The sequence below is a fragment of the Tachyglossus aculeatus genome, chromosome 11 (assembly GCF_015852505.1).
Source record: "Tachyglossus aculeatus isolate mTacAcu1 chromosome 11, mTacAcu1.pri, whole genome shotgun sequence".
Lineage (NCBI taxonomy): Eukaryota > Metazoa > Chordata > Mammalia > Monotremata > Tachyglossidae > Tachyglossus > Tachyglossus aculeatus.
In genome coordinates this window covers 57,162,236-57,178,482 of record NC_052076.1, presented here as the reverse complement: position 1 = coordinate 57,178,482, position 16,247 = coordinate 57,162,236, and the positions used below count along the sequence as shown (strand labels likewise).

General features: G+C 46.2%; 1 protein-coding gene across 1 annotated transcript in view; it reads right to left on the bottom strand.

Annotated features, from left to right (window-relative positions):
- The window catches only part of AMFR (autocrine motility factor receptor), a 38,028-nt gene extending 21,993 nt beyond the window's left edge, over window positions 1-16,035 (bottom strand). Inside the window, exons 1-4 of the mRNA XM_038753929.1 lie at window positions 15,743-16,035; window positions 5,903-5,995; window positions 2,736-2,900; window positions 779-931 (exon numbers count right to left, since the gene is read on the bottom strand). Coding sequence (XP_038609857.1) covers window positions 779-931; window positions 2,736-2,900; window positions 5,903-5,995; window positions 15,743-16,021 — 690 coding nt within the window. The 5' untranslated portion in view covers window positions 16,022-16,035. The remainder of the gene's footprint in view (window positions 1-778; window positions 932-2,735; window positions 2,901-5,902; window positions 5,996-15,742) is intronic.
- Window positions 16,036-16,247: the final 212 nt, after the last annotated feature.

Below are 16,247 nucleotides of genomic sequence, written 5' to 3'. Positions count from 1 at the left end.
GTGGCATTTATTAACCAAGCAGCTGCAGTGGCACAAATGTTTCAGAATTTGCTCCGTAAACACAGTTGCTATTAACACAGAACAACCATAACTTTACTGAGGGAAGTAGCGTGGCCTAGAGGATAGAGCACAGGCCCGGGAGTGAGAAGGTTTTAGTCCCAACTCTGCCACTTGTCTACTGTGTGACCTTGGGCAAGTCACTTCACTTCTCTGTGCCTCAGTTACCTCATCTGTAAAATGGGGATTAAGACTGTAGGCTCTATGTGGGACAGGGACTGTGTCCAACCTGATTACTTTGTAACTACCCCAGGGCTCAGTACAGTGCCTGACATAGTAAACGCTTAACAAATACAACTACTTGGGAGAAATTAATGCAGCTCTCACTCTAAACCTTCCTAAGTATTCGTGTATGAAATTTTAATGGGCCCCCTCGGAATTTTTCCAGGAACGACTTTCGTATTTTGTATATTCCCCTGATTCTTCTCTGAGCGCCTGATCTGATCATCACCAATCGTATTTATTGAGCGCTTACTGTGTGCAGAGCACTGTATATTCTGAGCACGCAAGGACACATTGAGAATTTGACCCCGAGGCATCCTAAATTTCACCAAGAGGGTATCACACTTGAAGATGAAAGTGACTACTTTCTGAGCCTCACGTGTTCACCATCCCAAATTTCTGGCCCCCTTGAAAGGAAATTGAGATTAAAAGACATGTAAAGCACTCATGTTCACACACAAAGGGTTTAAAAAAAAAAAAAGGGAAGCGGATATCTCACCTCTGCAGCCATGAATGCTAGGGTGTGCATTCCGTGGGTGTGGCCGGTCACACAACAGACAACAGCTAATCCACAGCAGGAAAGCAGCATGGCAATTAGCAGAGTCAGGACTCGGACATGGCTACCCATTGGTGTGGTGGGAGAGAATGAAAGCTGAAGGATAGAAAACAGGGTTACGTGATTCCCTCCTCTTTGCAGATCTCAGTTCCTCTTTACGCTCATCTCCAGGAGCATGGAGAAACCGATTTCCTGACTAGAACCCAGGTGTCCACCTCAATGACTCTGCTTGACCCTCACAGCTAGGAGATTATTTCTTCTCGATTATTTTCTGTCCCATCCCATCAGAGTCACTCTGCTCTGGACCCTAAGCTCTATGGCTTCGAAAGAGCATTCACACATCAATCAACAATAATAATAATAACAATGGTGGTATTTGTTAAGCGCTTACTATGTGCAAAGCACTGCTCTAAGCGCTGGGGGGGATACAAGGTGATCAGGTTGTCCCACTTGGGGCTCACAGTCTTAATCCCCATTTTACAGATGAGGTAACTGAGGCACAGCGACGTTAAGTGACTTGCCCAAGGTCACACAGCTGACAGGTGACGGAGTCGAGATTTGAACCCATGACCTCTGACTCCCAAGCCCGCGCTCTTTCCACCGAGCCATGCTGCTTCCAATCAACCGATGGTAATATACTGAGCACTTACTATGAGGAGAGCACTGTACTAAGTGCTTGGGAGAGTACAACAGAATTATCCATTCATTCATTCAATCACATTTATTGAACATTTACTGTGTGCACAGCACCGTACTAAGCGATAGGGAGAGTACAGTATACCAACAGACACATTCCTGCTCACAACGAGCTCACAGTCTAGAGGGGGACACAGACCTTAATCTAAATAAACAATTTGTAATATATACACATGCACAACTTCCACAAATTAGCCCCACCATTCTTCCGACCCCCCCATCAATCCAGGTCTGGAGACTCTCTTTTCGCCTCTCACAATTATTGCATCTACCTGGACGTTACTTATGTTCATTACACAGACCGATGACAAACCTGCAAAATGTCAACGATTCAAAAATCATACAGGGACAGCAAGGAAAGGCTGGGTCGGGGGAGTGGGGGGTCATGGCTGCAGTTGGGACACATGGGGAAGGGGGAGAGGGACACGGCCTTTGTCCCAAGGCCCCACCAGACTTCCCCCACACCACCACACTAACTGTCCCCCACCTTGCCTATAATAATTATAATATAATATAATGTAATATAATATAATATAATATAACATGATATTATGTTATATTATATATAATATAATGCTATATTATATAATTATATGATATAATATGATATGTATTGTAATTAATGTATAATAATATAATAATATATTATATGATTATAATTATATTATAATATAAAATAATAATGTGCATTATAATAATATAGTATAATATTATAAAATAATTATTATTATTATTTCACTTCTCTGCACTGCACTTACCTCATTTCTAAAATGAAGGTTACACTTCTCTGTGCCTGTTACCTCATCTGTGAAATGGGGATGAAGACCGTGAGCCCCCCGAGGGACAACCTGATCACCTTGTAACCTGCCCAGCGCTTAGAACAGTGCTTTGCACATAGTAAGCGCTTAATAAATGCCATTATTATTATTATTATTGCCTAGCTCGCCCATTCTCTGGACAGTCACTCCCAACCTTCACCCGTTGATCCTCGGGACTGTTTAGCCAATGCTCTGCAGACAACGATCTGTTATACACCCCATCATTCATCTTCCTTATCGCCTACCATTATGGTCAGCTTCCTGAGGGCAAAAACCACGTCTAATCTCAAACATAAACTCCCATGGCCTACTGGAACGCTCCACAGCCTGTCAGCCCTGGGTGCCCGACTCACTCCCTCGCCTCGCACCGACGTCTGAGCACTCACGTATTCAAATCTGTCCTTGCACAGCTGCACCATCAGATGTAGAAACACAAGGCCGGCAAACCAGAGGCACCACATGACTACCTCTTCCACGGTCTGAACGTTCAGCACGCCGAATATGAAAATGAACTTGTAGAAGATAAAATTCCAAAACTTGTCCTTCAGATGCTACAGAAAAAGGAAGAAAAAAAATAATGGTCACGAAAATATTCATTCGTTCAATCAGTCGCATTTATTGAGCGCTTACTGTGTGCAGAGCACCATGCTAAGGGATTGGGAGAGTACAACATAATAAACAGCCACATTCCCAGCCCTCAGCAAGCCTAGAGGGAGAGACAGACGTTAAAATAAATACGTAAACTAGTTTTGTACAGGCGGTGATAATCCCCTTAATTATCTTCTCATATAACCACCTGCCAAAGGCCAGACAATGAACTGGGAATTTACAGTCCCAGGTTCTAATCCTGCTTCGGTCAGTGCCTTGCTGGGACAAAATGTACTTCCCCTTCCTGTTCCTCAATTTGATCACCCATCAAAAAGGAGTGATGATACCGGCTGCCTCCCAAACAGTGGCTTAAAAGTCTGATGCACAGCATCTGGGAAAACTCACGCCCAGATGGGTGAGTCCTACGTGGTGCAGGGGCTTTAGCCAACAACTTGACTGGACTCTCAAAAGACGCAGTGCAAAGAAGGAATTTATCAAATCATTAGTGGTATTTACTGAGTGCTTTCTGTGGGCAGATCACTGTACTAAGCACTGGGGAGAGTAAAATACAACAGAGTTGTGGTGTTGAAACAGTGTGGCCTAGCGGATAGAGCACAGGCCTGGGAATAGAAAGGACCTGGGTTCTAATCCCGGCTCTGCCATTTGTCTGCTGCCTTGAGCAAGTCACTTCTCTACAGCTGAGGCAACTGGGGCACAAAGTGGGGATTACAACAGTGAGCTCCATGTGGGACAGGGACTGTATCCATCCTGACTAGCTTGCATCTACCCCAGAGCTTAGTATACTGCCTGGTACACAGTAAGCATTTAACAAATACCATTAAAAAAACAAAAGAGTAGGTAGACATGCTCCCTGCCCTCGACGAGTTTACAGTCTAGATGGGATCTCACAAAAAGAGGGCTCTGAAACAGCCCTGAGATCCCCAGAATCCTAGCGCCCAGCTCGGTCCCCTGAACGGAAAGATGACCTAACCAGGGCTTGCATAAATTACTGGAAACAGTAGTAGGGTGACAGTCACAGGCTCCTTGCGGGACAAGCTATAAATAGCGGGGGACCTTCTGCGGAAACACCGAGGTCACATCCTGTTCAGTAACAGGTCTTTCCCCGATCAATCTGATGATCGATGCCTTTGGCCACCTCCCTAATGACGACCGAAAAGTACACTCGGCCCGGCCCAAAAATGGCAACGAGCCACATAGGGAGGAGGGGTAGAGGAGATGGAGAATTATTCACTGAGGCCAACTGCCCCTACAGAGCTATATATAACATAAAGGGTCCCCTATGCTTGGACATTGCTAAAAGAGTGTTTGCTACAGACAAGCACAGCAATATCAATTAGTGGTATTTCTTGAATGCTTACTGTGTGGAGAGCACTGTACTGAGGACTTGGGAGAAAACGACAGAGCTGGCAGACAAGTTCCCTGCTCACGACGAGCTTACGGTCTCAATCCAAAAACCTCTACATAAACTGAATGCGCAGGTAATTCCTTTTAAGTTCCACCAACCACTGGGAGACAAACCACAAATCTTCCTTAGGGGGAAATGAAAAGCAGAAAAAGAACATTTTGTCCACAATGGACCTACTGTTCCAAGGATCTGATCTGGAAGAACTTGGTGAGCGATACTGACCTGAGGGGCCACTGATTCTTGTAACATAGAAAGTATTTAGGAAAACAGAAGGGCAGCCTTCTAATTTCTACTTTAGGTCTAAAAAAGGCAGTCAGTGAGCTCGCTAGAAACGATTTCTAATGCTGCGCCAATCAGTTGAGATTCTGGTTCCTCCGGGTCAAAGGAGAAGGGTGCCACTTTGAAAGCAGTCACTCTTAAGCATGCCGGAGCAAGTCAGTAGGGCAGGGCACACAAAAGGCTTAAATTTTCTTTTTTTTTTTTAATTCATTCTTCATAGTTAAAGACAAATTAACCACCACAAATATCCTCCAAATCCCAGGTATCAGCCACGCCCACGGAAAAGGTTCTTTTATGTGGTGTGATCTGCAAGTAAACTGAACAACTGCTAAAAGGACCTCCCTAATTTCCTTTTAAAGGTGAGCACGGAATCTTAACTTACTTCTATATGGGACAAAATAAGCATGTGTATTCTTTCCTTTTTTCTTTTTTTTTTAACGTAAATCCAGGTAGAGAAACAGCCTGGCACAGTGGATAAAGCACGAGCTTGGGAGTCAGAAGGTCATGGGTTCTAACCCTGGCTCCGCCACCTGTCTGCTGTGTGACCTTGGGCAAGTCACTTCATTTCTCGTCCCCCCTCAATCCCCTCTCCATCCCCCCCACCTTACCTCCTTCCCTTCCCCACAGCACCTGTATATATGTATATATGTTTGTACATATTTATTACTCTATTTATTTATTTATTTATTTTACTTGTACATATCTAGTCTATTTTATTTTGTAGTATGTTTGGTTTTGTCTCCCTCTTTTAGACTGTGAGCCCACTGTTGCGTAGGGACTGTCTCTATATGTTGCCAATTTGTACTTCCCAAGCACTTAGTACGGTGCTCTACACACAGTAAGCGCTCAATAAATACGATTGATGACGATTGATGATTTCTCTGGGCCTCAGCGACCTCAACTGCAAAATGGGGATGGAGACTGTGAGCCCCACGTGGGACGGGGACTGTGTCCAGCCCGATTCGCTTGTATCCACCCCAGAGCTTAGTACAGTGCCTGGCACATAGTAAGCACCTAACAAATGCCATAATTATTATTACAATTATGTTACACAAACCATGGTGGAGTTGATTCACCTGATGCAGCAAACTAAATTCTGGAGAAAACAAATGTAAACAGCTAACCTGGTTCTAAGAGCACAGATGTTACAGATCTCTCCCTCCCGTTGCGGGGAGCCCCCGGGGCCAGACACTTCCCCTTGTCCCCCCCTCAATCCCCCAACAACCACCACCACCACCACCACCACTGTGCTTTACTTACCTGCCTCTCACTAACTCGAAGTGGCCCAAACACGACACACTGGATTAGTTTCGCCACCAGCATCAGAAAGCAACAGGCCGTATTTACCAACACCTAAACGAGAAGAACAAATCTGATTTTGTTTGGGGAAAGGAAAGAATCTGCCAGTGGGAATTTAGTTATTATTTTAGTTATTATTTTAATGAATCTGCACATGCTACAGATAGCTGAATGAGTGCTCTTATACATGTATATACCTGCATATATGTTTGTACATATATATTACTCTACTTTACTTGTACTTATCTATTCTATTTATTTTATTTTTGTTAACATGTTTGGTTTTGTTCTCTGTCTCCCCCTTCTAGACTGTGAGCCCACTGTTGGTTAGGGACCGTCTCTATATGTTGCCAACTTGTACTTCCCAAGCACTTAGTACAGTGTTCTGCACACTGTAAGCGCTCAATAAATACGATTGATTGACTGATTAAACCTCTACTAGTGCAACATTTCAAGTGGCGAAAATATTGGGCACAAGGCACTCTCAAGAAACTTGAGTTTTATTCTCAGTTTATATCAGGTATTAGAGAAGCAGCGTGGCTCAGTGGAAAGAGCACGGGCTTTGGAGTCAGAGGTCACGGGTTGAAATCCCGGCTCCACCAATTGTCAGCTGTGTGGCTTTGGGCAAGGCACTTAACTTCTCTGTGCCTTGGTTACCTCATCTGTAAAATGGGGATTGACTGTGGGCCCACCGTGGGACAACCTGATCATCTTGTAACCTCCCCAACACTTAGAACAGTGCTTTGCACATAGTAAGCGCTTAATAAATGCCATTATTGTTATTATTATTATTATTATTATTATTATTATTATTATTATTATTCCAAGGAGGGTCCACCAACAAAGCACTTCATAATTTCGCTCATCTAAACCCCTTTCGATGTAAGAATATGTGGTAGAGCTTCAGAAGGATAATGTAAGAATACATTGGATGGTTTTTATTGTTTTGCGATCCCTGAAGTATTATATAAATACAGATTGTTATTATTATTATAACATATTGAGGAAAGAATATTGATTCCTAAAATTTCCTCCTCTAAATGAGGAATAATATAGACTGTCAGTACTACCTCCAATTTAATCTTTCACCATCAGGAAACTCTAGACCTGTCAGTCAAATCCTAGATCATTTTAATTGATTGACTGCTTCTCAGAGTTAAATGAATTTGGAAGTTGAACCAATTTAGCCTCACACTCCTCCCCCAGCCCAAACTTCCCTCCATCAGACTATAGTTCACCACATATGCAAAGCCCTCCTAAAATCCCACCTCTTCCAACAAATGTTTTGGGAAAGGAAAGAATCCGTCAGTGGGAATTTTGCAATTATTTTAACGAACCTGCAACATGTGAAGCAACGTGGCCTCGTGGGAAGAGCATGAGCCTGGGAATCAGAGGACCTGGGTTCTAATCCCGGCTCTACTACTTGTCTGCTGTGTGACCTTGGGCAAATCACTTAACTTTTCTGGACCTCAGTTTCCTCAACTGTCAAATGGGGATTCAATATCTGTTGTCCCTCCTACTTAGACTGTGAGCCCTATGTGAAACAGGGTCTGTGCCCGACCTGATTAATTTGCAACTACCCCAGTATTTATTAATTTGTATCTTCCCCAGAACAATACTTAACAAGTACCATAAACCTTCTCCTGCAAACCTCCTCCCTCCCACACAAAAAACTTTGCCATTTAACCCCCAACTCCTCAAACTGTACAAATCGGCACCAATTCTAGAACTTACACACTTATACCCATTCTCAGCATCTGTGCATCTTTTTATTCTATTGTAAATTCTATTATTTATTTTTATCTCTCTCACTGTAAATGACTCCTACATCTGTCTCCCCAGGTAGAATGTAAGCTCCCTGTGGGCAGGGAATGTGACTCTTCTTTATGTTGGACTTTCTCAAGCACTTAGTATGGTCAGCTGGTATTCAACAAATACTATTACAACTAGAGAGGTCCTGGGCCCTGATCCTATAAAGGAAAGCCAGTGAGAGAAGGAAATAACCCAAAACTTGAAATATACTTTAGGCAAAAACTCAGATCCCACCAGATTCTAGGGTAATGGCTATTTAAATGATTCTAAATTCGAGTTTTAATAAAGTATCTTTCCAATTTTCTAAAAGTTCCAAAAGATTGACCCCTCCAAGTCCCATCTAATGACTCATCTATGTCCACGTTTAGCAAAATCCATTTATTTCACCATACACTTAGTGACTCTGATTTGTCTACGTCCATTGGTAGCAAAATCCTGTTATTTCACAATGCACCTAGTGTCTATTCTCATAATGGCAACATGTTTAAAAGTTTCTCTGGGAGTCTCAAGGAAACCTGACAAGTTACAGACTTTGAAAGTAACAACAGAACTTGAAATATCAGGCCCACCAATCAAGCTGCTCAGCAGTGTTGATTATTGCTGTCCTTACAATATCTAAATTATCACTGGCAGCTCAATCCAAAGAATTTAACTTCACTGAACTTATCTGTGCCTCAGTTTCTCCAACTATAAAATGGGGATTAAATACCTGCTCTCCCTCCTGCTTAGACTGTGAGCTTCATGCAGGACAGGGACTGCGTCCGACAATTGTACCTACCACAGAGCTTAGAACAATATTTGACACCCAGTAAGTACTACACAAATACTATAAAAAAAATTCAGCATCTTTTACGTCCTCTCCGCCTCAGCTAATAACTCAGATTTTTCCAGAAAAACGCTGCTATAAAGGCACACCACTCCTGTGAGCTTCATGCAGGACCGGGACTGTGTCCGGCTTAATTTACTTGTACCTACCACAGGGCTTAGAACAATGTTTGACACCCAGTAAGTGCTACACAAATACTACAAAAAAATTCAGCGTCTTTTATGTCCTCTAGGTCTCAGCTAACAACTCAGATTTTTCCAGAAAAATGCTGCTATAAAGGCACACCACTGCAAATTCCTTCCCATGTGTTGCAAAGTATGGGAATCTGGCTGAAATGCGGCCAGATTGGATGGTCCTGCCCCTTTCTCCAGTGCAGTGATGACCACAAGAACCCCAGCATTCACGCCGTGAATCTCCATTCAGTACACACAGTCCTAGACCTTTCTCTAGGGACAAAGCAGAGGAAAAAACAGGGTGGCCTAATGAGTAGAACTCGAGCCTGGGAGTCAGAAGGACACCGGTTCTAATCTCGGCCCTGTCACTTGCCTGCTGCGTGACTTTGGGCTGGTCACTTCACTTCTCTGAGCCTCAGTTCCCTCATCTGCAAAATGGGGATTAAGACGGTGAGCCCCATGGGGTACAGGGCTTATGTCCAACCTGATTAGCTCGTATCCCTCTAAACCGTAAGCTTGTTATGGGCAGGGAACGTGTCGGCTAATTCTGTTGTACTGTCCTCTCCCAATCAATCAATCAATTGTATTTATTGAGCGCTTACAGTGTGCAGAGCACTATACTAAGCGCTTGGGAAGTACAAGTTGGCAACATATAGAGACAGTCCCTACCCAACAGTGGGCTCACAGTCTTAGTGAGCTCCCAAGTGCTTAATACGTGCTCTGACCATAGTAAGTGCTCAATAAATACAATTGATTGATTGACTGATTGTATCTACCCCCAGCACTTATTACTGCACCCGGCACATAGTAAGTACTTTTTTTCAAATAATAAAGAATAAAATAAATATAATTTCAAACAACAACAAAAAAGGCAGCTCAGTCTAGTCGAGAGAGTTTGGGCCTGCAAGTCAGGGGACCTGGGTTTGAATCCCAACTCTGCCAACTGTCTGCAAGGTGACCTTGGGTAAGTCACCTCACTTCTCTGGGGCTGTTTCCTTACTGTAAAATGGGGACTGGATACCTGTTCTCCCTCAGACTGAATCCCACATGGAACAGTCCCTGAGTATGGCCTGATGATCAATCAATCAATCATATTTATTGAGTGCTTACTGTGTGCAGAGCACTGTACTAAGCACTTGGGAAGTACAAGTTGGCAACATATAGAGACAGTCCCTACCCAAGAGTTTGGTACAACGCTCATCACATAGTAAACTCTTTTACACAATATCAGAATTATTATTAGGACTACTAGGGATCTGAGAGGAGGAAGGCTCTCAGCCTTCATACCTCATTTTCTAGAGGTAACTGAGTCACCGAATGCCCTCCCTCCACACATCCTCCAAGCTAGCTCTCTTCCTCCCTTCAAAGCCTTACTGAGAGCTCACCTCCTCCAGGAGCCCTTCCCAGACTGAGTCTCCTCCTCCCCATCGCCCCGCCTCCCTGCCCCTACCTCCTTCCCCTCCCCACAGCACCTGCATATACTCGTACATATTTACTACTCTATTTTACTTGCACATATTTACTACTCTATTTTTTAATGATGTGCATATTGCTATAATTCTATTTATTCTAATGGCTTGGACACCTGTCTACATGTTTTGTTTTGTTGTCTGTCTCCCCCTTCTAGACTGTGAGCCCACTGTCAGGTAGGGACTGTCTCTATATGTTGCCGACTTGTAATAATAATAATAATAATAATAATAAAGGCATTTATTAAGCACTTACTATGTGCAAAGCACTGTTCTAAGTGCTGGGAAGGTTACAGGGTGATTAGGTTGTCCCACGTGGGGCTCACGGTCTTAATCCCCATTTTACAGATGAGGTGACTGAAGCACAGAGAAGTTAAGTGACTTGCCCAAAGTCACAGAGCTGACAAGTAGCGGAGCCGGGATTTGAACCCATAACCTGACTCCAAAGCCCATGCTCTTTCCACTGAGCCACACTGCTTCTTGTACTTCCCAAGTGCTTAGTACAATGCTCTGCACAAAGTAAACACTCAATAAATACTATTGAATGAATCAGCTACCTGATGATCTCCAGTTCCTCCTCCATCCTGCCCTTATGACTTTCTGGATTCCTCCCTGGACTCAGGGCTGGAATACATTTTCCATGTCACTTTTACCCACACCAAGTGAGGGGTAGAAATAGGTTCAGTTCTGATGCTATTGGGAATGTCATTCAAATGTATTCAACTGGGTGTATTCATATTTTCATAACAAATCAACCATAAACTGAGTAGGCTAAGCCAGAAGCTCTCCTGCTTGAACATGTTTGGCACAAAACTATTCACCCCAAATTTCAAAACCTTGTAGACAAGTTGGAACTACCAAATAATCCTGTCTATGGATTACGAATCAATTCATCAATAATAGCATTTACGGAGTCCTTGTTGTGGACAAAACAGTGTAATAAATCCTGGAAAGAGTACAACAGAGTTAGAGAGACAACAGGCACAAAATAACCCTCAGATAGAAAAGAGGGGAAAAATGAATATGCAGAGGAGTAATTGTTTAAATAGTATCAATCAATCAATCAGTGGCATTGATGGAGTGCTTACTATGTGCAGGGCACTGTGCTAAGTGCTTGGGAAAGTACAATCCAATAAAAGTAGCAGACATTAACTGCCCATTTCGAAGTGCCTCACTGACACAGTAGGGCTGAGGGAGTAGTTGTTCAGTGGGATGACCAAGGGAGGATTTAGTTTATTAATACTGAAAAATCTCATTAATTCAGATCCTACTAATCTAGAATTTATAATTATTCAGACAAGGGGCTACCTTGTGCTTTCTTCTTTTACCCTCTCTACTACTGTCAAAGGCAAGCTGACTATAAAATAAAGTCAAAAGCTGGGATTTATGCCTACAGCCTCACTTGGCCAGGGAAGTATAACTAATAACTAGGGTTCCAGGGTTCCCTAGCTGGGGGCTACTGGATGACCAGGTTTGGATTTTTCCCTCTGTTCTTTGCATGACAGCTGGTTGCAGATGTCATTATCCAAGTGCACTTCTCCATTCAATCGTATTTATTTAGAATTACTGTGTGCAGAGCACTATACTAACAGCTTGGGAAGTACAAATCGGCAACATATGGAGACAATCCCTACCCAACAACGGGCTCACAGTCTAGAAGGGGGAGATGGAAAATCTTCCTCAGTGTTCCTTATAAATCCCAGAGCAACCAGAGAGATTCAAGGTCCAGACTATTTTACTCTAAAAAGAAAAGTCACAGGCTTTAGCCAGTTCTTTATGAATATGTGCGGAACTGCTGCTGAAATCTCAACATGGGATCTGCAAAAGGAAACCCTCCAAGAAAAATCATTAAACGATACCAGCAGTTGTTACATAAACAGAAGAGCTGCATGTCTCAGTGGAAAGAGCAGAGGCCTGAAAGTCAGAAGGACCGTGTTCCGATACCGGCTTTGGCTGCTGGGTGACCTTGGGCAAGTCACTTAACTTCTCTGAGCTTCAATTCCCTCATCTGTAAAATGAGGATTAAGACTGTGAGCCCCAATTAGGTCAGGGACTGTGTCCAACCTGATTATACTGTATCTACCCCAGGGCTTAGAGCAAGACCTGGTACGGAATAAGTACTGAACAGATATCACTCTAAAATTAAAAAAAAAAACAACCCACAATAGCTGCTTTTCAAACTCTCACTAAATCTTTGACTTAAAAAGGGGAAATCAGAAATGACTGGACTATATTCCCCCCTCTCCCCCCGCCAACCTGCCTTCTTCCCCTCCCCACAGCACCTGTATATATGTCTGTACGGATTTATTACTCTATTTCACTTGTACATATTTACTATTCTATTTTATTTTGTTACTATGTTTTGTTTTGTTGTCTGTCTCTCCCTTCTAGACTGTGAGCCCGCTGTTGGGTAAGAACCGTCTCTATATGCTGCCAACTTGTACTGCCCAAGCGCTTAGTCCAGTGCTCTGCACACAGTAAGCGCTCAATAAATACGATTGAATGAATGAATGTTTTAACCTGACCTTGTGGCATAAGGCTCCAAATCTATTCTTTTTGAGTTCTTTCAAAAGTAAAACAGAGCTGCTTCTATTTAAAACTAAATAAGGAACGAATTGAGTTTCCCTCCTCTCTTTCCTCAATAGATTGCATAGCTGCTGGAGAATGCAACACGGACCACTCCAGAACCTGCAGTTCTTTAGCGCTAGAAGAACCAAATGCCCCCAGAAAAGGCAGATGGGGTAGAAATTCCCCCCAAATCAATCAATCAAAAACCCTGTCTTGCCTCAGCTAACTTCTGTGAAGCTGACTGCCAATCCCAGTCGCTTCTAATGGGAACTGGCAAATTTAGACACGGGGATCCATTACAGATCCTTCGTCACGAACCCTGCCTGCAGTGTGGTGTCAGAGTGCCTCAAAAACTGGAGTAAGTTTAAACGTGAGCTGCAGCGTTTACATAAGACACAAATCAAGTGCCAAAATGACACATCTGCTGGTGGGGGCCCGTCTTTTTGGCCCAATTACCGCTATGACCTCCTGAGGCCTTGAAATTAACTAGCTCCATAAACGGGCCCACCTCCAAAACGTGAATTTGGACATTACTGATCCCACGTCTACTCTTTAGATCCACCAGAAATATCTCTTCAAATTTCCCTTCAAATCCTACAGAGAGCTCACCTCCTCCAGGGGGCCTTCCCAGACTGAGCCCCCTCCTTCCTCTCTCCCTCCTCCCCATTCTCCCTGCCTTACCTCCTTCCCCTCCCCACAGCACCTGTATATATGTTTGCACATATTTACTACTCTATTTACTTTATTTGTACATATTTATTCTATTTATTTTATTCTGTTAATATGTTTTGTTCTCTGTTCTGTCTGCCCCTTCTAAACTGTGAACCCACTGTTGGGTAGGGACTGTCTCTCTATGGTCCCAACTTGTACTTCCCAAGCGCTTAGTACAGTGCTCTGCACACAGTAAGCGCTCAATAAATACGATTGAATGAATGAATCTCTAACGGCTCACCCTGGTAACCCTTTCTCTCCAGAAACATTTAATGGCTTGGGGGTCCCTAGGGCCAGGCCAACCCCCCTCCAACATATTCTTAACTTCCTTTCCTCTTCCCCTTTTCTTCGGTTCTCAGTCCCCACGACCTTCCTCTTCCACCTCACATCCTCCTCCGCCCACCCCACCCACTCCACCCACACCACTGACTAGGGACCGTCCACTCCTCCTTGTCCCCGAGTCCCACTGGAATGATCTTCTAAATCTTCTCGGCCCCACCGACTCCCAGGGTCTCGACCTCTCATCCCTCAATCCCACTCCCCAAACCCTTCCCAAGACCTAGACAAACCTCTCCTCTGTTCGCCTTTAACATGCCCGCCCGGACGCCCCACTTCCTTTACATATATGCCACAAGTGTTCCCTCACATAGTCATCACCAGATACACACACACCATAAATGTACTAAGGCCCAACTCCCTGGCCCACCCCAGACACACGAACCACACATGTTCGCACGCCCCCTCCTCCCCTACACGCCCCAAACACACGAACCAAACATGCATACGTGCCCCTTCTCTCCTGCACACCCCAGACACCCCAACCGTGCAGGGGCACACCCCAACTTCCTCCTCTCCTGCACAGTCTAAGCCCAGGAACCAACCATGTACACACACACACCCCTTCTCCCCTGTACACCCCAGACACCCCAACCAGAGGCAGAGGCAGTGTGGCTCCATAGAAAGAGCCCGGGCTTTGGCGTCAGAGGTCATGGGTTCAAATCCCAGCTCCACCAGTTGTCAGCTGTGTGACTTTGGAAAAGTCACTTCACTTCTCTGTACCTCAGTTAACTCATCTGTAAAATGGGGATGAAGACTGGGAGCCCCCTGTGGGACAACCTGATTGCCTTGTAACCTCCCCAGCGCTTAGAACAGTACTTTGCATACAGTAAGAAGCGCTTAATAAATGTCATCAATAACCAGGCTGGGGCACCCCCCCCCCTTTTCCCCTGCATGCCACAGACACCCCAACCATTCAGGGGCACCCCCACCATTCAGGGGTACCCCCCCATCTCCTGCACACTCCAAGCGCACGCGCACACGCACGCGCGCGCGCACACACACACACACACACACACACACACACACACACACACACACACACACACCTTTTCCCCTGCACACCCCAGCCCCCCAGCCACACAGGGGCACCCCCCCCCCTCCTCTCCTACACACTCCAAGCCCAGGCACCGTCCATGTACACACACACACACACACGCCCCTTTTCCCCTGCACACCCCAGACACCCCAACCGTTCAGAAGGACCCCCTCCTCCTCCTCTCCTGCACACTCCAAGCTCAGACGCCATCCATGTATTCATTCATTCACTCAATCGTATTTACTGAGCGCTTACTGTGTGCAGAGCACTGTACTAAGCGCTTGGGAAGTACAAGTTGGCAACATAAAGAGACAGTCCTTACCCAACAGCGGGCTCACAGTCTACAAGGGGGAGACGTACACACACCACACACACACACGCCCCTTTTCCCCTGCACACCCCAGACCCCCCAACCATACTGGGGCACCTCCTCCTCCTCTCCTGCACACTACACGCCCAGGCACCATCCATGTACACACATACACATGCCCCTTTTCCCCTACACACCCCAGACCCCCCCAACCACACAGGGTTACCCCCTCCTCCTCCTCTCCTGCACACTCCAAGCCCAGGCACCGTCCATGTACACACATACACACCCCAGACCCCCCAACCACACAGGGTCACCCCCTCCTCCTCCTCTCCTGCACACTCCAAGCCCAGGCACCGTCCATGTACACACACACACACACACACACACACACACACACACACCTTTTCCCCTACACACCCCAGACCCCCCAACCACCCAGGGTCACCCCCTCCTCCTCCTCTCCCGCCCACTCCAAGCCCGGGCACCGTCCCTGTACACACACACACACACACACACACACACACCCTCCCCCCGGGCCCGACGCCCGCCCGTACCCAGACGCAGAGGCTGTCGGCGCGCAGATAGAGGGCCAGCTCCCGGGGCTGGGGGCCCGGGGGGCCCGGGGGGCCGGCCGGAGCCGGAGGGCCCGCGGCGGGGGAGGAGGACGAGGACGAGGACGAGGAGGCGGAGGGGAGCGTTCCGGGGTCCCCGGGTCCGCTGTGGCTGAGGGCCCGGTAGGCGCTGACGATGGTGGCGACGAGGGCCAGCCCGCTCAGACCCGTGTAGGTGCGCAGGCTGGGCCACGGGAAACGCTCCAGGAACAGCAGCGGCATGGCGGCGGCGGCGGCAGGGATGGCGGCGGCAGCGGCGGCCCGCGATGGCGCCCAGGGCCCGGCTCCAGCGGGGCCCCACCGGCCCCCGGGCGGGCCGAGGCTCCTCCTCCTCCTCCTTCCTCCCTCCTCCCGTCCCGCCCCCCGGCCCCGCTTCTCCTCAGACGCGCTGTCCCCGCCCCGCTGCTCTTCAGACGCCCTCTTCCCGTTCCGGCGGCGGCCTGTTTCT